The sequence below is a fragment of the Triticum dicoccoides genome, chromosome 7B (assembly GCF_002162155.2).
Source record: "Triticum dicoccoides isolate Atlit2015 ecotype Zavitan chromosome 7B, WEW_v2.0, whole genome shotgun sequence".
Taxonomy (NCBI): domain Eukaryota; kingdom Viridiplantae; phylum Streptophyta; class Magnoliopsida; order Poales; family Poaceae; genus Triticum; species Triticum dicoccoides.
The window spans coordinates 94,009,385-94,024,770 of NC_041393.1; the positions used below are offsets into that span (position 1 = coordinate 94,009,385).

At 44.3% G+C, this 15,386-nt stretch overlaps 1 protein-coding gene across 1 annotated transcript; it reads right to left on the reverse strand.

The window, feature by feature from the left end:
* Positions 1-10,472: 10,472 nt before the first annotated feature.
* On the reverse strand, positions 10,473-11,606 carry LOC119341078 (probable E3 ubiquitin-protein ligase RHC1A). Its single transcript, XM_037612975.1, has one exon. It carries the CDS (start codon positions 11,571-11,573, stop codon positions 10,611-10,613), a length of 963 nt encoding a protein of 320 aa, XP_037468872.1. The 5' UTR covers positions 11,574-11,606; the 3' UTR covers positions 10,473-10,610.
* Between the last annotated feature and the right edge of the window lie 3,780 nt (positions 11,607-15,386).

Sequence of the window (15,386 nt, forward strand, 5' to 3'; positions counted from 1 at the left end):
TGTTGCCCACAAAATCCTTGAAATTAAAGGGAAACTTTTGTTTTTGCCACTCTAGATTTTGCCAATTTTCCTTATGCCACTCTAAATTTTGACATTTCACTTTTCTCACTCTTAGTTTTTGAAAATTATCACAATTCTCATTCTGTGGCAAAAGCAAAATTTTCAGAGTGGCAATTGTGATACATTGTCAAAAGCTAAGAGTGGCAAAAATAAAATAAAATTATTTTGCTTTTGCCACGGAATGACAATTGTGATAATTGTCAAAAGCTAAGAGTGACAAAAGTGAAATGTCAAAATGTAGAGTGGCATAAGAAAAATTGACAAAATGTAGAGTGGCAAAAATGAAATAAAATTATTTTGATTTTGCCACAGAATGGCAATTGTGATAACTATTAAAAGCGAAGAGTGACAAAAGTGAGATGTCAAAATCTCAAGTGGCATAATTTTTTTTGGCAAAATTGAAGGAAATATGCCCTAGAGGCAATAATAAAGTTATTATTTATTTACTTATTTCATGATAAATGTTTATTATTCATGCTAGAATTGTATTAACCAGAAACATAATACATGTGTGAATACATAGACAATATAGTGTCACTAGTATGCCTCTACTTGACTAGCTCGTTAATCAAAGATGGTTAAGGTTTCCTAACCATAGACATGAGTTGTCATTTGATAAACGGGATCACATCATTAGGAGAATGATGTGATTGACTTGACCCATTCTGTTAGCTTAGCACTTGATCATTTTAGTTTACTGCTATTGCTTTCTTCATGACTTATACATGTTACTATGACTATGAGATTATGCAACTCCCGATTACCGGAGGAACACTTTGTGTGCTACCAAACATCACAACATAATTGGGTGATTATAAAGGTGCTCTGCAGGTGTTTCCGATGGTACTTGTTGAGTTAGCATAGATCGAGATTGGGATTTGTCGCTCCGATTGTCGGAGAGGTATCTCTGGGCCCTCTCAGTAATGCATATCACTATAAGCCTTGCAAGCAATGTGACTAATAAGTTAGTTGTGGGATAATGCATTACAGAACGAGTAAAGAGACTTTCCGGTAATGAGATTGAGCTAGGTATTGAGATACCGACGATCGAATCTCGGGCAAGTAACATACCAATGACAAAGGGAACAGCGTATGTTGTTATGCGGTTTGACCGATAAAGATCCTCATAGAATATGTAGGAGCCAATATGAGCATCCAGGTTCCGCTATTGGTTATTGACCGGAGACGTGTCTCGGTCATGTCTACATAGTTCTCAAACCCGTAGGGTCCGCATGCTTAACGTTCAGTGACGATCGGTATTATGAGTTTATGTGTTTTGATGTACCGAAGGTAGTTCGGTGTCCCGGATATGATCATAGACATGACGAGGAGTCTCGAAATGGTCGAGTCATAAAGATCGATATATTGGATGACTATGTTTGGACTTCGGAAGTGTTCCGGGCAAGTTTGGGCATATACGGAGTACCGGGGGGTTACCGGACCCCCCCCCCCCCGGGTGTATAATGGGCCTATTGGGCCCTAGTGGATAAGAGGAGGGGTGGCCAAGGCAGGGTCGCGCGCCCCCTCCCCCTCTAGTCTGAATTGGACAAGGAGGGGGGTGGCGCCCCCCTTTCCTTCCCCCCTCTCTCCTCCTTCCCCCTTCTCCTACTCCTACTAGGAAAGGAGGAGTCCTACTCTCGGTGGGAGTAGGAATCCCCCCCTTGGCGCGCCCTCCTCCTGTCCGGCCGCCTCCCCCTAGCTCCTTTATATATGGGGGCGGGGGGGCACCCCAAGACACACAAGTTGATCATTGGTCTCTCTTAGCCGTGTGCGGTGCCCCCCTCCACCATAATCCACCTTAGTAATATCGTAGCGGAGCTTAGGCGAAGCCCTGCGTTGGTAGCTTCATCAACACCGTCATCATTCCGTCATGCTGACGAAACTCTACCTGGAAGATCTATTGGATCGTGAGTTCATGGGACGTCACCGAGCTGAACGAGTGCAGATCGCGGAGGTGTCGTACGTTTGGTACTAGGATCGGTCGATCGTGAAGATGTACGACTACATCAACCGTGTTGTCATAATGCTTCCGCTTACGGTCTACGAGGGTACATGGATGACACTCTCCCCTCTCGTTGCTATGCATCACCATGATCTTGCGTGTGCGTAGGAAAATTTTGAAATTACTACGTTCCACAACAGTGGCATCTGAGCCAGGTTTATGCGTAGATGTTATATGCACGAGTAGAACACAAGTGAGTTGTGGGCGATACAAGTCATACTGCTTACCAGCATGTCATACTTTGCTTCGGTGGTATTGTTGGATGAAGCGGCCCGGACTGACATTACGCGTACGCTTACGCGAGACTGGTTCTACCGACGTGCTTTGCACATAGGTGGCCGGCGGGTGTTAGTTTCTCCAACTTTAGTTGAACCGAGTGTGGCTATGCCCGGTCCTTGAGAAGGTTAAAACAACACTAACTTGACGAAATATCGTTGTGGTTTTGATGCGTAGGTAAGAACGGTTCTTGCTCAGCCCATAGCAGCCACGTAAAACTTGCAACAACAAAGTAGAGGACGTCTAACTTGTTTTTGCAGGGCATGTTGTGATGTGATATGGCAAGACATGATGCTAAATTTTATTGTATGAGATGATCATGTTTTGTAACAGAGTTATCGGCAACTGGCAGGAGCCATATGGTTGTCGCTTTATTGTATGCAATGCAATCGCCCTGTAATTGCTTTACTTTATCACTAGGCGGTAGCGATAGTCGTAGAAGCAATAGTTGGCGAGACGACAACGATGCTACGATGGAGATCAAGGTTTCGTGCCGGTGACGATGGTGATCATGACGGTGCATTGGAGATGGAGATCAAAGGAAAAAGATGATGATGGCCATATCATATCACTTATATTGATTGTGTGTGATGTTTATCTTTTATGCATCTTATTTTGCTTTGATTGACGGTAGCATTATAAGATGATCTCTCACTAAATTTCAAGGTATAAGTGTTCTCCCTGAGTATGCACCGTTGCGAAAGTTCTTCATGCCGAGACACCACGTGATGATCGGGTGTGATAAGCTCTATGTTCAAATACAACGGGTGTAAGACAGTTTTGCACACGCGGAATACTCAGGTTAAACTTGACGAGCCTAGCATATGCAGATATGGCCTCGGAACTCTGAGACCGAAAGGTCGAGCGTGAATCATATAGTAGATATGATCAACATAGTGATGTTCACCATTGAAAACTACTCCATCTCACATGATGATCGGACATGGTTTAGTTGATTTGGATCACATGATCACTTAGATGATTAGAGGGATGTCTATCTAAGTGGGAGTTCTTAAGTAATACGATTAATTTAACTTAAATTTATCATGAACTTAGTACCTGATAGTATTTTTACTTGTCTATGTTGTTGTAGATAGATGGCCCGTGCTGTTGTTCCGCTGAATTTTAATGCGTTCCTTGAGAAAGCAAAGTTGAAAGATGATGGTAGCAATTACACGGACTGGGTCCGTAACTTGAGGATTATCCTCATTGCTGCACAGAAGAATTATGTCCTGGAAGCACCGCTGGGTGCCAGGCCTGCTGCAGATGCAACTGCAAACATTGTGAACGTCTGGCAGAGCAAAGTTGATGACTACTCGATAGTTCAGTGTGCCATGCTTTACGGCTTAGAACCGGGACTTCAACGATGTTTTGAACGTCATGGAGCATATGAGATGTTCCAGGAGTTGAAGTTAATATTTCAAGCAAATGCTCGGATTGAGAGATATGAAGTCTCCAATAAGTTCTATAGCTGCAAGATGGAGGAGAATAGTTCTGTCAGTGAACATATACTCAAAATGTCTGGGTATAATAATCACTTGATTCAACTAGGAGTTAATCTTCCTGATGATAGTGTCATTTACAGAATTCTTCAATCACTGCCACCAAGCTACAAGAGCTTCGTGATGAACTATAATATGCAAGGGATGAACAAGACTATTCTCGAGCTCTTCGCAATGCTAAAAGCTGCAGAGGTAGAAATCAAAAAGGAGCATCAAGTGTTGATGGTCAACAAGACCACCAGTTTCAAGAAAAAGGGTAAAGGGAAGAAGAAGGGGAACTTCAAGAAGAATGGCAAACAAGTTGCTGCTCATGAGAAGAAATCCAAGTCTGGACCTAAGACTGAGACTGAGCACTTCTACTGCAAGCAGACTGGTCAATGGAAGCAGAACTGCCCCAAGTATTTGGCGGATAAGAAGGATGGCGAGGTGAACAAAGGTATATGTGATATACATGTTATTGATGTGTACCTTACTAATGCTCACAGTAGCACCTGGGTATTTGATACTGGTTCTGTTGCTAATATTTGCAACTCGAAATAGGGACTACGGATTAAGCGAAGATTGGCTAAGGACGAGGTGACGATGCGCGTGGGAAATGGTTCCAAAGTCGATGTGATCGCGGTCGGCATGCTGCCTCTACATCTACCTTCGGGATTAGTTTTAGACCCGAATAATTATTATGTGGTGCCAGCGTTGAGCATGAACATTATATCTGGATCTTGTTTGATGCGAGACGGTTATTCATTTAAATCAGAGAATAATGGTTGTTCTATTTATATTAGTAACAACTTTTATGGTCATGCACCCTTGAAGAGTGGTCTATTTATATTAAATCTCGATAGTAGTGATACACATATTCATAATATTGAAACCAAAAGATGCAGAGTTGATAATGATAGTGCAACTTATTTGTGGCACTGCCGTTTAGGTCATATTGGTGTAAAGCGCATGAAGAAACTCCATACTGATGGACTTTTGGAATCACTTGATTATGAATCACTTGGTACTTGCGAACCATGCCTCATGGGCAAGATGACTAAAACGCCATTCTCCAGAACAATGGAGCGAGCAACAGATTTGTTGGAGATCATACATACTGATGTATGTGGTCCGATGAATGTTGAGGCTCGTGGTGGGTATCGTTATTTTCTCACCTTCACAGATGATTTGAGCAGATATGGGTATATCTACTTAATGAAACATAAGTCTGAAACATTTGAAAAGTTCAAAGAATTTCAGAGTGTAGTGGAAAATCATCGTAACAAGAAAATAAAGTTTCTATGATCCGATCGTGGAGGAGAATATTTGAGTTGCGAGTTTGGTCTTCATTTGAAACAATGCGGAATAGTTTCACAACTCACGCCACCCGGAACACCGCAGCGTAATGGTGTGTCCGAACATCGTAATCATACTTTACTAGATATGGTGCAATCTATGATGTCTCTTATTGATTTACCACTATAGTTTTGGGGTTATGCTTTAGAGACGGCTGCATTCACGTTAAATAGGGCACCATCAAAATCCGTTGAGACGACGCCTTATGAACTGTGGTTTGGCAAGAAACCAAAGTTGTCGTTTCTCAAAGTTTGGGGCTGCGATGCTTATGTAAAAAAGCTTCAACCGGATAAGCTCGAACCCAAATTGGAGAAATGTGTCTTCATAGGATACCCAAAGGAGACTGTTGGGTACACCTTCTATCACAGATCCGAAGGCAAGACATTTGTTGCTAAATTTGGATCCTTTCTAGAGAAGGAGTTTCTCTCGAAAGAAGTGAGTGGGAGGAAAGTAGAACTTGATGAGGTAATTGTACCTGCTCCCTTATTGGAAAGTAGTTCATCACATAAACTGGTTCCTGTGACGCCTACACCAATTAGTGAGGAAGCTAATGATATTGATCATGATACTTCAGATCAAGTTACTACCGAACCTCGTAGATCAACCAGAGTAAGATCCGCACTAGAGTGGTACAGTAATCCTATTCTGGAAGTAATGTTACTTGACCATGGCGAACCTACGAACTATGAAGAAGCGATGGTGAGCCCAGATTCCGCAAAATGGCTTGAGGCCATGAAATCTGAGATGGGATCCATGTATGAGAACAAAGTGTGGACTTTGGTTGACTTGCCCGATGATCGGCAAGCCATAGAGAATAAATGGATTTTAAGAAGAAGACTGACGCTAACAGAAATGTTACTGTCTACAAAGCTCCTTGTTGCAAAAGGTTTTCGACAAGTTCAAGGGGTTGACTACGATGAGACTTTCTCACCCTAGCGATGCTTAAGTCTGTCCGAATCATGTTAGCAATTGCCACATTTTATGATTATGGAATTTGGCAAATGGATGTTAAAACTGCATTCCTGAATGGATTTCTGGAAGAAGAGTTGTATATGATGCAACCAGAAGGTTTTATCGATCCGAAAGGTGCTAACAAAGTGTGGAAGCTCCAGCGATCCATTTATGGACTAGTGCAAGCCTCTCGGAGTTGGAATAAACGTTTTGATAGTGTGATCAAAGCATATGGTTTTATACAGACTTTTGGAGAAGCCTGTATTTACAAGAAAGTGAGTGGGAGCTTTGTAGCATTTCTAATACTATATGTGGATGACATATTATTGAGTGGAAATGACATAGAATTTCTGGATAGCATAAAAGGATACTTGAATAAGAGTTTTCCAATGAAAGACCTCGGTGAAGCTGCTTACATATTGGGCATCAAGATCTATAGAGATAGATCATGACGCTTAATTGGACTTTCACAAAGCACAACCTTGGCAAAGTTTTGAAAAAGTTCAAAATGGATCGAGCAAAGAAAGGGTTCTTGCCTATGTTACAAGGTGTGAAGTTGAGTCAGACTCAATGCCCGACCACTTTAGAAGAGAGAGAAAAAATGAAAAATGTTCCATATGCTTCAGCCATAGGCTCTATCATATATGCAATGCTGTGTACCAGACCTGATGTGTGCCTTGCTATTAGTTTAGCAGGGAGGTATCAAAGTAATCCAGGAGTGGATCACTGTAAAGTGGTCAAGAACATCCTGAAATACCTGAAAAGGACTAAGGATATGTTTCTTGTGTATGGAGGTGACAAAGAGTTCGTCATAAATGGGTATGTCGATGCAAGCTTTGACACTGATCCGGACGATTCTAAATCGCAAACCGGATACGTGTTTATATTGAATGGTGGAGCTGTCAGTTGGTGCAGTTCTAAACAAAGCGTCGTGGCGGGATCTATGTGTGAAGCGGAGTACATAGCTGCTTCGGAAGCAGCAAATGAAGGAGTCTGGATGAAGGAGTTCATATCCGATCTAGGTGTCATACCTAGTGCATCGGGTCCAATGAAAATCTTTTGTGACAATACTGGTGCAATTGCCTTGGCAAAGGAATCCAGATTTCACAAGAGAACCAAGCACATCAAGAGACGCTTCAATTCCATCCATGACCAAGTCCAGGTGGGAGACATAGAGATTAGCAAGATACATATGGATCTGAATGTTGCAGACCCGTTGACTAAGCCTCTCTCACGAGCAAAACATGATCAGCACCAAGACTCCATGGGTGTTAGAATCATTACTATGTAATCTAGATTATTGACTCTAGTGCAAGTGGGAGACTGAAGGAAATATGCCCTAGAGGCAATAATAAAGTTATTAATTATTTCCTTATTTCATGATAAATGTTTATTATTCATGCTAGAATTGTGTTAACCGGAAACATAATACATGTGTGAATACATAGACAATATAGTGTCACTAGTATGCCTCTACTTGACTAGCTCGTTAATCAAAGATGGTTAAGGTTTCCAAACCATAGACATGAGTTGTCATTTGATAAACGGGATCACATCATTAGGAGAATGATGTGATTGACTTGATCCATTTTGTTAGCTTAGCACTTGATCGTTTTAGTTTACTGCTATTTGCTTTCTTCATGACTTATACATGTTCCTATGACTATGAGATTATGCAACTCCCAATTACCGGAGGATCACTTTGTGTGCTACCAAACGTCACAACATAACTGGGTGATTATAAAGGTGCTCTACAGGTGTTTCCGATGGTACTTGTTGAGTTAGCATAGATCAAGATTAGGATTTGTCACTCCGATTGTCGGAGAGGTATCGCTGGGCCCTCTCGGTAATGCATATCACTATAAGCCTTGCAAGAATTGTGACTAATAAGTTAGTTGCGGGATAATGCATTACAGAACGTGTAAAGAGACTTGCCGGTAACGAGATTGAGCTAGGTATTGAGATACTGACGATCGAATCTCGGGCAAGTAACATACCGATGACAAAGGGAACAACGTATGTTGTTATGCGATTTGACCGATAAAGATCTTCGTAGAATATATAGGAGCCAATATGAGCATCCATGTTCCGCTATTGGTTATTGACCAGAGACGTGTCTCGGTCATGTCTACATAGTTCTCGAACCCGTAGGGTCCGCACGCTTAACGTTCGGTGACGATCGGTATTATGAGTTTATGTGTTTTGATGTACCGAAGGTAGTTCGTAGTCCCGGATATGATCACAGACACGACGAGGAGTCTCGAAATTGTCGAGACATAAAGATCGATATATTGGATGACTATGTTTGGACTTCGGAAGTGTTTCGGGCAAGTTCAGGCATATACCGGAGTACCGGGGGGTTATCGGAACCCCCCGGGGAGTATAATGGGCCTATTGGGCCCTAGTGGAGAAGAGGAGGGGCGTCCAAGGCAGGGCCACGCACCCCCTCCTCCTCTAGTCCGAATTGGACAAGGAGGGGGGCGACGCCCCCCTTTCCTTCCCCCCTCTCCTCCTTCCCCCTTCTCCTACTCCTACTAGGAAAGGAGGAGTCCTACTCCCGGTGGGAGTAGGAATCCCCCCCTTGGCACGCCCTCCTCCTGGCCGACCGCCTCCCCCCTAGCTCCTTTATATACAGGGGCGGGGGGGCACCCCAAGACACACATTGATCATTGATCTCTCTTAGCCGTGTGCGGTGCCCCCCTCCACCATAATCCACCTCGGTAATATCGTAACGGAGCTTAGGCGGAGCCCTGCATCGGTAGCTTCATCAACACTGTCATCACGCCATCGTTCTGACGGGACTCTCCCTCGAAGCTCTACTGGATCATGAGTTCGTGGGACGTCACCGAGCTGAACGTGTGCATATCGCGGAGGTACCGTACGTTCGGTACTTGGATCGGTCGATCATGAAGACGTAGGACTACATCAACCGCGTTGTCATAACGCTTCCGCTTACGGTCTACGAGGGTACGTGGACGACACTCTCCCCTCTCGTTGCTATGCATCACCATGATCTTGCGTGTGCATAGGAAAATTTTGAAATTACTACATTCCCCAACAAAAATCTAGAGTGGCAAAAAACAAAATTTTCCCGTACCGAAACTCTTCCCTTCTTAATGGAAATGACAAGCAACATGTTGTTGCTTGTTCTTGAAAATAAATGTTCTACGTGCCATGGATCGAATCGATGCTAGTGGCCAACCATGCATCACACAACAGTTTATCCTCCCTCATATTGGAACTATCTTCTCTACCCCTCTTTTTTGGATCGGTCAGCCATTCCACCGGATCAAGGTCATCATCATGTCCTTCTATAGCTACACGGTGTGCGAGTCCGGTTGTTGGGTGTACGTACCCGGCCGCGTGACAAGTTCAGCGTACGTACCCGGCTGTTGGGCGTGCACCCCTGACTCTGAATCATCCACTTGTCCATCCTCGTAGCAACAGCTGTCGTGGATCATCTCAATCATCCTCATTTTCGCATCGTCACACGACGGCTCGCCCGGTTGAGACTTACCGGTGAACAGAGAGAGGACACTGAGCTGATCCACGCCAGATGTCCGTGATCGAACAAGCTGAGGCGATGGCGAGTCGAGAAAATGGAGCGGGTCCACGATGATGTTGACACAATATTGCACTACCCTAGGGCGAAGGCTGGAGACTGCTACTATCGCCCAAGCTGCTCAGTGGCGTAGAAGTAGGGCGGCTGATATTGCTCCGGCCAGTGTGGTGTGTGCATGGACGGCGGCGGCGCCACATGTCCCGGCCCCACCTAGCAACTACACCCTGGCCCCGCCCGCCACCTCCGTCACCCTTCTTTTTGCGGTCGCCCCATCCTTTGCCTTCTTTTTGAGGCAGCGGGCTTGTCATGTCGTCGAGTTATCTTCTGAGCGACCACCTTCTCTGGGTCCTCCACTTCCGCCGGCGTCGGCAACTCCTTGTGCGGGTCCATGCGGTGGCGGGAGCGAAAAGGACGAGAATTGGGGTGGAGTGCGGCGACGATCGGAAAGGAGAGGGTGGAGAACTGAAGGGTCTTGACGCGGAGACAATGCAGACCGCTCAAAATGTGGGCTCCGCCTACATTGTAGGTGGGCGGGAGGTGTTCGGGCCCTACGTGGCGGATGTCTGGGCTCCCGCAAAGCCTTTGGTTTGCTTCCGGTTTGCGAAAAAAAAGGGACACGCGGGCTGGTTCGCGGACAAATACATGACCTAGTTAAATGGCTTACAACGTTCAGACAATTGGGTCCGACTTATGCGTGTGATTTGAGGGTAGTAAGTGTCATCGGAGATGGATTACTTTCTCCACTCGGATTTTCTGTTCCGAATAATGATATGCACCGACGGGAGCATATTCATGAAATTGAATCACTGAAATTTTAGCTCTGTACATAATTTTGGCCTGATCATGCATGCTGCGCATGAAACTTGCATTTTCTTTTCGGAATAATGATATGCACACGTGACAGTCTCCAATGTGCCATTTCTCAAACGAGAAAGGAGACAAAGAAAAAGCAAGCAGCGACGAGAACAAACGACTGAAGAATCGTGGTGCCACGACTGACATTGTCACCGGTCTCATCGGCGTCGGCTTCCGTCCCACGCCGCCCAGGTCCATTACCCCAGCCGCCCACGTCCGGTTCCCCCAGCGTTAGCAGCCAAGCCAGTGGCCCCCAGCCGGCAAGCAGCTGCCACGGCGGAACCGTCTCCTCGCCTCCGTCGCCTGCGCCCGCGCCATCGGGAGATTCATCACCGGCCGGCATTGGCAGCTCCTGCCGGCAGACAGGGCAAGAGTTGTGGAGCCGGAGCCACGGCACGATGCAGTCGGAGTGGTAGGCGTGCTTGCAAGGCAGCTCGCGCGCGGTCTCGCCGATCTCGAACTCATCCTTGCACACGGGGCACTGCGAGCCGTCCGCCATGTGCTCCGGCGAGACGTGCACCGTCGGGAGCGAGTCGATCGCCGACGCCGGCGCGGGCGGCGGGCCGGGGCGGTCGTTCTGCGTCAGACCCTCGATGAGCGCGTTCAGGTTGGGGCCGGTGAAGAACCCCGCCTGGTCGATGCCGGTTGCCGGTGGACCGGCATCGGCACCGCCCAAGCCGCCGTGCGTTCCCGGGGCCGGCGGCGGGGACGGGACGCGGCGGAGACGTGGGCCTGGCGTGTCGGCCGCGTCGTCGTCGTCCTCGCCCCTGTATATGACCCAGTGGCGGGGGGCGCCCTCGTACGGGAACAACGGTGGCGGCTGGAAGAGCCGCTCGGTCGGCGCGTGCACGGGCTCGCGCGGCACGGGGAGCTCGATCTCGTGGAGGAAGCGGCCGAGGCAGCGCGGGCAGAAGACGTCGGAGGTCGGGGACGACACGGTGCGCAGCGCGCGGCGGCACACGTAGCACCAGTACAGGCGCCACCTCCTGCGCTGCCGCCGACGGGCGCCGCTCTCGCCGGGCGCTGACATGGCAGACGGCCGGTGGAGAGGTCGCTAGCGAGTTCCCCCGCCGTGCCTGCCGACAGAGGGTGCGTGCAACCACGAGGATGTGATGTGATCGAGGCAGGGATCATGTAGGGTGATGGTGGATCGATGGCACGACTTGGCGGGAAGGAATGGCGTTCGCTGGAAGATGGATACAGAATACGATTCTGGCTTGTGAGGTGGTATGTCATGTAACGCACGTTTACCTTCACTTCCTTCTCATGCTTGCAAAGTCGCGAGCCGCGAGCAACCGGCGGCGCAAAAGCTAACTGCGTGCCAACCCCGGGCTACAAGGCAACCAGTTGCAAATCGGTAGCACTTCACAACACACGAAGTGCTGTGCGAGAGTGTTCTTTGATCCGATTAATGCAGGGATCAAATTGTTTGATGGTATGAAATTCATGTATAGTACTCCCTCCGTCCGGAAATACTTGTCGGAGAAATGGATGTATCTATACATATTTTAGTTTTAGATTCATCTGTTTTTATGCATTTTTCCGACAAGTATTTCTGGACGGAGGGAATACTCGATAGCTGACACGAGTAACTTCTTTTCAAATTTCAGACAATTTGCACTTCTTCGTGTCAGCTATTTGTTTCTTTTAAGAGTGAATTCCATGTTTTACTCTATAGTTGTACATTTGTGACACATGTTACCCCATTAAGTGGAACTTCAATCGAAATATCTGATTTTAGAGACTTTTAACACGGTTTTACCTCATTTTTTCATTTTTCTTATTTATGTTAGATAGGAACGGCATTGTCGCGTCAATGATTTGTAAAAATATGTGTAAAGATCAGAGGGCAACATTGATGATCATGTGTGAGACTTCTCTTGTCTATATGTTCCATTCCTCGTCGGCGTCCACATATTTTTGGTCCCCGGGCGTCACCTCGCACCTTGCCTGATGGACACGCACTAGAAAACGAGGGTCCAAAGCTTTCAAAAGGGATATTCTAGATAAATTTCCACTTGATAGGGTAATTGGTGTCTCAAATGTACAAATACAGGGTAAAAAGTGGAATCCATTCTTTTTTTTAACACAATACAAATGCAGACGCTCATAAAAACGGAGCCGGCACATCATCTTGAGATTTACAAAGTCGCCAAAGTCGTCTTCGTAGTTGACTGAAATGTCTCCTTCCATTGGACGCACATCGCCGGAAGGCCTGAAATAAGTCTAAAAAATACGGGCACCGGTGTCAAGTCTAAAAATTAAACTCTAGTGGGCTGGGGATATCACCGTCCTCCTAACCAACCAACCAACCAACCACATGTTAGTTCATGTGTCAGCTATATGTTGACACTGTTGAAACAAAACACTAGGGTAGAAGGTGATCATGATAGATACAATTGTGCAGCAGCCGCACCATTTTAGTCTTCGCATGTGGCAACCTTACCACTCTCTCATCCATGAACATTATTTGTAAGTATGTGAATTTTTTTAAATGTAATTTTTAATTACACAAATAGTTCTTTTTTAATGGGTGAATACATCATAAAAAGTACATGAATATTTTTAAAATCGCAAAAATTTCTTAAATACAAGAACACATTCTTTTCATTATACATAAATAAATGCACATACATTTTAAAAGGATATGCATATTTTTTCAAAAATACTTGAACATTTTTTTAAAATACACCATAAAATTTTAGAATTGTATATTTAATGTGTGTCTGTGAAATAAATATATTTTAAAAACTAAATGATCATTTTTTACATACATGTGAACATCAATAACATGAAAAAAATCAGATTATTTTAGCATTTTTTGTGTGTCAAATTGATGAAATAAAACATGTTGCGAAAAAATTATATATTTTGAGCGAATTTTCAAAAATAAAAAATTGCACCTTAGTTAATAGCCGCACTCATGGTATATTTTATCTCCGGTGTAGATGACTCCTGCATCCTGCTCACATCAATGTACATGTTCGCTTCTTTACAAACGAGACACACGCACACTCACCTCTAGAACGCATGCACACATACCCTACCCCAGTGCCATGGGCAGATTGCAGCCACGCCATGTGTTGATCGTAGAGCTACAGTGATCAACAGTGCCCAAAAAGTGTGACTGTTGCTACAGTCAACAAGAGGGAAGAGGCACCACGGTCCCCCTTGCATGGGGCTTGGCTACACCCCCTGCCTACCCCTATGAGCACCACCAAGACATTCAGCCGGTAGATTTTGAGATTGACGGAATCATCTCATGCACCACGGAGTCAACAGACACACCACTAGAGGTGATGTCCTTATTGACTAAAAAGCAGCGCGAAGCATTAAGAACAAACATTAGCGGCAGGACCGATTCTTTTTTCAAATGTCAAAATCGAACTTCCTTTTGAAAAAAGTGCATACTTTTTGAAATACGGACATTATTTTTTTTAAATTATTTATTTTGAAAATACAAAACTCATTTTTGAAAGGAGGTACATTGTTTAAAATTCCAAACAAACCTAAAAAACATGAGCATTTTTTGAATCACTGAACATTCATTAAACCTTGATCAACATTTTAAAACATGAATAGTTTTTGAATCTATGAACTTTATTTGGGAACAAGAACATTGTTCGAAACTCTAAACAAAATTTGAAAATGTGAACATTGTTAAATTTGCGAACATTATTTTTTTTGCAAAACAAGAACATTTTCTGAGAAAATTTACAAAAAATATTTTTTCCCTATTTCAAAAAATATTTGAAATCAGATTTTTTTTTGAAAATCTGGAGAAATTTAAGAAATGAAAAAAATAGAATCTCTAACATTTTTTGAAAAGGAAAAATAAACTTGAAAATAAAAGAGAAGAAACGAAAAAAGAAACAGACACCAAAACAAAAATGGGACGACTCACTCAGGGGCGCACCTGTGCGAAGCCCCGACTATTTGCCAAGGAATTTTCTCCAATCCCAAGCAATTTGAGGGTACAAATCTCTGGTTCATTAGAAAAGGATTCTATGGGGAGCTGCTAGGTATCGCTAGTAGCGAGCAAAGACCCCCTCATGGACCGGCCCATTCTGGAGGCTAGCGCTCGCGATGGAGCAGCTCCGGTTTTCCCTTGTTCTGTGGTGGCGGTCGACTGGTCCGACTTAATCGGTTGACCATTGACCACTGAATTTTTATTAAAAAAATGAGATTTTTCCAGAAATAAGGAATTAAAAAGTCGTTCATGTATTCAAAAAAAGTGAAAGGATCTAGAAAAAAATGTTCGCAACTGAAGAAAAATCATCAATTTTGATGAAGAGTTCATATGTTTAAAAAGTCATCCGTTTTGAAAAGAAATTGACAAAAATTTAAAACTTCATCGAGTTTGAAAAAATTTCATCCATTTTTACAAACTTGAAACATATTCAATGAATTCGAAAAAAATCATCAATTTTATCAAAAGTTCATTAATTTAAAAAGAACACAAAAAATCATTTTTTTAAATCATCAATTTTTTATTTATTTTCATCCATTTAGCTGAAAAGTTACAAAATAGACAAAAGTTCAGCGATTGGAAAAAAGTTCATTGAAAGAGAAAATAAAAAGGAAAAGGAAAAACCAAACAAAATTGGCCCAGAAAAAAACCATATAAATAAACCTGGCTTAGAAGCTTATGGAAACTTCCCAAAACCGGGCTGGAAAGCTTCCGGAATCGTCCCAAAACCTACGATTGAACTCTTGGGATACCTTTTTATTTGTCTGCCCACGTAACATCGATGGAGGACGGGGGTGTGCGCCCGTTTGCACCAACTCCTTTAACCAGCACAGCAGGCAGCAAATAGGATTACCTTTAGAGTCACTCAACTCG

What these genes read in the sequence shown, in the direction of transcription:
- LOC119341078 (XM_037612975.1), bottom strand. Translation starts at nt 11,573, where the DNA reads ATGTCAGCGCCCGGCGAGAGCGGCGCCCGTCGGCGGCAGCGCAGGAGG.